At 34.2% G+C, this 6,000-nt stretch overlaps 1 protein-coding gene across 1 annotated transcript in view; it reads right to left on the reverse strand.

The window, feature by feature from the left end:
• The window catches only part of LOC122713540 (zwei Ig domain protein zig-8), a 416,620-nt gene extending 411,315 nt beyond the window's left edge, over positions 1–5,305 (reverse strand). The window contains exon 1 of the mRNA XM_043934103.1: positions 5,068–5,305. Coding sequence (XP_043790038.1) covers positions 5,068–5,143 — 76 coding nt within the window. The 5' untranslated portion in view covers positions 5,144–5,305. The remainder of the gene's footprint in view (positions 1–5,067) is intronic.
• Between the last annotated feature and the right edge of the window lie 695 nt (positions 5,306–6,000).

Consider the following 6,000-nt stretch of genomic DNA (forward strand, 5'->3'; position numbering starts at 1 on the left):
CCCCGCGTGCCCGCGTGCTGAAAGTTGGTTATCGTCTAAAGATCCGACCATTTGTAAGCCCGAGCTCGGTCGTACACCCACGATTCATCGATTTTTCAGATTCACGCCCGCTCAAAGTTGCATTTTAATACGTGCCGACTTTATCCGCAACGCTTGGCAATTGAATGCCTCCGGATCTTTTGGCAGTTTCTCCAGATCCTCGAGCTTCGTTTCTTCTTATTTTTATTGTATCTCTCGGGATTGTCGACGCGTTTTGATGAGATCTATGACAAGATTTCAATTTGTAATTTTTAATTTACTTATTGGAATGAAAAAAGAATGAGGAATTGTAAGAATTATATTTCAAAAGAAAATTTTCTATTTTTTTTTTTTTGAGTAGTAGTTTTTGAATAAAATTGCCTTAATGTTTTTACAGATTTTAAGGTATTATTTATAGTCATTTTAATTGTAGGGAAATAATTCAAGTAATGTTAAAATTGAAAGATGCAGTTTATTGATTCTTTTTGCTGCAATTTTCGTATTATGTTATTTAACATTCAGAGAAGAGTAGAGATATAATAATTTGTTTGTTTATCGAAGTAGGTGCATGGTAATAAAAGATTGGTGGGATGTACAACCATAATTCCTTTTTTCACGTAAAATTTCCATCCACTATGACGAAGCATCGTCATCTCCCCTAATACTGCTTCCACCATTACGTCGCCTTCATCACCGGATAATCAATAGACACGTCCGTAACTTTGCAATATAAAAAAAAAAATATGCTAGCAATATTTTAGATTATTAGAAAATCAACTCCGATATGTTCGAATTATCCATATAAAAGATAATTTGACTGCGAGATTTTTTACATTGAAAATTGGATACAAAAATCTTAAAATCATCAATAAAATAATAGAAATCTAAATTTATGCTTTATACCATGCTGTGATATTTTTATGTCAATTAAATTTAATTTTATAAAAATAAATCGTAAATAAGAGATAAGAATCTCTGTTGGTATGTATGTATTACAAAGTATGCAATTTTTCGTGTCTATTATTCAATCTTCAATTATAATCAGAAATAAACTTATATAGCATTCATTAAATCTTCCAAGAATTCGATATTATCTCTGAAGCAGTATCGTATTCAGTTTCTTGCAACTTTTCTTCTTCGTAATCCAATACAATAAGTCTTCTAGCCGATTGTTATCTACAGTTTTCCCTTATCTTCCAATAATTGCCACCTAATCGGTTTAATTAACAAGAAAAAAGGCGACATGAAGTGCAATATATCTCTCTGGACTTTATACGATGGAAAATGTTTTATAGGATTTTCGTTCCTTGATTGATATTAATCGAAATTCGATATTTCGAAATAAATTTAATATATACGGAAAACGTATCTACTATACTCCCGCATTATTTGACGCAGATACTTTCCACAAATCCAACGACAAACAACATAACACGTTCAATAATTCATAAATAATTTCGCGTCTGAGAGAACCACGCATAATGTTTCCACCATTGGAATTTCAGATCAGGCACGAGAAAGTGCACGTCCAACACGATTCATGATTCCAAGCTGATCTTGAAAATATCAATCTCAAATATTTTAATATTTTATCACGTGAACTAATCTCAAACATTCCGAGTTTGGATTTCTTTTCAACAAACATTGAATTGATTCTATTAAGAATCGAAAAGTTTAAATTTATGTAAAAGTAATGTTTATTAAAGAACGTATATGCGATAATTTATGCATATTGTTTTAGAAAGGAACAATACGTGTATCAAAAAATAAAAAATCCGCGAAATTTTTCATTATAATTGCAACATTGAAAATTAAAGCTCGTAAATGTAAGTTAATTATTTATTATTTAATTTTTTTAAATTTTATAAAAAAGAAGTAGTAGCGAAATTTTCAATAAAAAAAAAATTCTTCCTTCTCGTAAAATTGAAATTAAATTTTCTCGAAAAAATTTTTAACGATTTAAATAAATTATATAAGAATGTAATTTAATATTATAGAATAGAATGAACTAATTGAATAATATGAAATTGTATTAACAATTTATATTTTTAATTGTGATATAGAATATGATATTTTTTAAAAATTGAATATCACAGTGAAATATATTGAAAAATTTTCGACAAAGGTTAGAAATTTCCAACAAAATAACTGAATATTGCATTTTATACAATATTTCGTTTTTATTTTATGTAATTTTTTTTTCAATTCTCGTATCAAAAAAATGGAGAAATTACTATGGTGATACATGTTGCAAATTTTCTGCATGACATATTTCTTTTATACACCAACGATATATTAAAGTATAAATTATAAACATAAATTTAATCAGTATTTTATAAATATTCATCATCTGACCGAATAATACTTAGATTCCTTATTTTTTTAAGTTATTATACTTATATCACGTATAGTTGGATCATAAAATAAAAAACAATCTACAATCTACAATTTATGTACAAATTTAAAAATGTGTAAGTGCTACTTTCATCTTTTTTAAACTTTACAAGATTCGATATATAATAATCGACATATGTCACAAATATATCCATATAAACACATTTTTATCTTGAATATATTAATAATAAACCGTTCTCGACAAAATATCAAAGCATTTCAATCAATATTTCAATTAGGGATAAATATAACGATAAAAAACTCGATTATTCTCTCAACACTACACCACTGGTAAAACGTTAACGCGGCGAACAAACGTATCGCGACGAACGCGTTGTTTGAGGGTGTGTATCGACGGGATTCCATATTTAATCGCGTGCAACTCGAATCGGTTATTCCTGGCCCACACGTTACACGTTACACGTGAGACCACTTGAGCAGCCTCTGTTCCACTGATTGCACAATTACGGTCGGCGATTATTTGCTTTGCCGCAGCGTGTCACCACCGTGTCACGGACATTGCATTTTCCACTGGACAGACGTGGCGACCACAGCGGACTTTTAATTATTCAATTAGCATCGGTGCAGCTCCTCGCTGACGTCTTGCTTAATTTGTAAATGCGATCGTGGCGCAATTGTTCATCGTCAATGAACCGCGGCTTGCGGCCCTAGTCCCGCTTGTTAAACGTCATTTCTTTTACTCGTTAAACGAAATCGAATTGTGAATCGATGGAATAACGTCGGATGGATAATAATACGCGAGGTATTATTGGGACGAGATGGCGGTAGATGAAATTTCTGGTTTTGGAACTTAAGCCGGGTGTGTCTCCCCTTCCGAACTATATGGTTCATAAACTATAGCCCGCGAGACGGTTGGTGGGTCCGCGAGCAGCCGCATTAGGAGACAGGGGGTGGAGGAGAAAGATGTTGGGGTGAATGATGCGTCTTAATGCAGCGCCTCTGTGTACCGAGTTGTTAAGACGTCGAAATTGATTGTGTGTTTTATGGATGGAAGGGGGAGTTATTGGTGAATGCGATGGGGATAATTTGAGATTAGTATTGAAGTACAGTTAGAAAATAGTTAAAGAAGGAAGTGAAGTTTGAAAATTGGTAAATGAATTGGTAAAATCTGATGAATGTTGAAACTTTTGAAATTAAGAATTCTTGAAAAGTAGTTTTTTGATTAGTATTGTAGTACAGTTAGAAAATAGTTAAAAAAGGAAGTGAAGTTTGAAAATTGGTAAATGAATTGGTAAAATCTGATGAATGTTGAAACTTTTGAAATTAAGAATTCTTGAAAAGTAGTTTTTTAAAGTAATGTAAAAATATTTAATTTTGGTTTCGTTATAAAAATATATTTATAACATATACAATTTAATATTTTTTAAGGTCAATATATTATTTATCGCGATGTTTTTAAATTTATATCGTACTGATTAAATATTCATTCGAAAAACTTTGAATGTGCAAAGATTCGTCGTATAGTCGAGATTATTCCTGCTTCTGCGTATATGTGGTCGCACAATATGGAAGATTAAAAAACTTTTAATTGAGAAGTATTGTGGAAAATGTGGTACAAGTGCATTTATTTAAACACGAAATGAAGTAGAGAAAATCGGATAAGATACGAATTCATTTAAGGAATGATAAATCTCCGAGTCTTTAAGATTGTGTATTAACGCATCTTTTAAAATTAAGAATATATATATTTTTTCCCCCATTCAAATTCAGCTTGAATCGTAATTTTCTAAAGATAAAAATTTTCCCTCCGAGTTCCTCAATTTACAAGATGAGTGTCGGATGAAGTATTCACTGGCAAAAATAATTCTAAATGATAGTATGCCGTAAATTATATTTCACGAAATAATAACATTATTTGGAAGTTTAAGAAGAGAATTATTGCATCGTAATTATAATAAATACTATTTATTATTTTAATTCAACGATGAACTGCAAATTCAATCCTGAGAAGGATTTAAAAATTATCGCATAATTTTTTCACATTTTTATAGAATCACTAATATACAATTTCAACTCTTTAAAATTTCTTATCATTTATAAAAGAATTGAATGCGAAATAAATACATGATAAACACTATTATCAGAAAATTAATATTGATAACGATATCTTCTTAAAAAGATATTTCAAGATGATCACTTAACACTTTCAATCAAAATAATCGTAACAATAATCATATATATCTTAAACAATTAAAAAAGAAAAAAGTCAAACAAATAGAAAATAGAAAATTCTCGAACAAAGATATTTCAAAGATCACGTTGTTTAACACATGCATTGGAAACGAAGCATCTATTCAACCGCAAAACCGGAACGTTCTCACACTTTTACGTTCCGTTTTGCAACACTTCTCATGCACTTCGTTAAATTCGCCCCGTATGAATACCGAATTATCGAATAACATCCCCTCTGGAATCCTTCTTAAACCGTTGGCCGAACCATTGGAAACTCTGAGCCATGCATGCGAATGCATCCGGAACAAGCTGCGGGAAGCTCTTAAACGGGATGCTTCAGATGAATTCGAAGTAAGAACAACGTGCTTCTTTCGTGCACGTTCCACGAATTTACCGAGATGACAGTGAGATGTTGAGCGCACATACAAACAAACATACACACGCACATACACGCACACGTACCTTGAGTGACCGCGATCCCTTCGATAACCAGGAGAAAAGCAGCGAGTATCAGGAGGGCGAGCCAACGACACAGCATTTTTAACACTTCGGTTCACTTCGTTCCCACCGTCGTTTAATTTCGTCCTTTTTTTCTTTCTTATTATCCTCGATGCAGACGTAGAAGGAAGCCAAGGATGAGCTTGGAGCTAAAATAGGTTCCAAACTCTACCTCCTCTTATCCACCCCCTTTTCTCGACCACTTTCCCTTCGCACGACGACATCCATATACGTACATATATATATATATATATCTACACACTCTATCAGACCGTGTTATGCAACTCGTACACGACTCGAACTTCACTGTACCATCTATACTTACGCAGTCACTGTTACCCGGAGGACACAACTATAACCACGAACGAAAGCTTCGCCATCGGAATCGCGTATTCCACTCGCGGCTCGCCGCCTCCTCCCTCGCCTCCCTCGAAATTATCGTTCGATATATATATCGCGTGTTTTGTGAATCGTCTCGCGGGGGATGATTCGCGTAACCGCGGAGGGGAGGATCAAGCCGAGGATCGAAGGAAACGACGAAACTGATCCGTATAAACCGCTCTATCTCTCTCGTGTTTGCCGAATTGGTCGCACACTTGCCGAATTCCACCGTTACGTACGATCCTTCCTCAGAGGCAATGCAACTGTTCACTCGAGCAATCGCAACCGCGCTCAAACCCACGTTTGATCACACGTGGATCCTTACCACCATTGCCCTCGACACGCATCCTCGACACGCGATCGCCACTCGTCTGTCGCATCTTTTCCTCGCTTCCCCCCCTCCCCTTCCCTCGATGCTCGTATCCTCGATGTATTTCGCGGGCAGATGTGTCTCGAGGGACGCGCTCCTTCCTCGACCTCCCCCCTTTCTCAACCTGAGCCGGGACAAAAATCGCA

This window comes from Apis laboriosa, unplaced genomic scaffold (genome assembly GCF_014066325.1).
Source record: "Apis laboriosa isolate Shangri-la unplaced genomic scaffold, ASM1406632v1 scaffold24_cov149, whole genome shotgun sequence".
In the NCBI taxonomy this organism is placed as follows: domain Eukaryota; kingdom Metazoa; phylum Arthropoda; class Insecta; order Hymenoptera; family Apidae; genus Apis; species Apis laboriosa.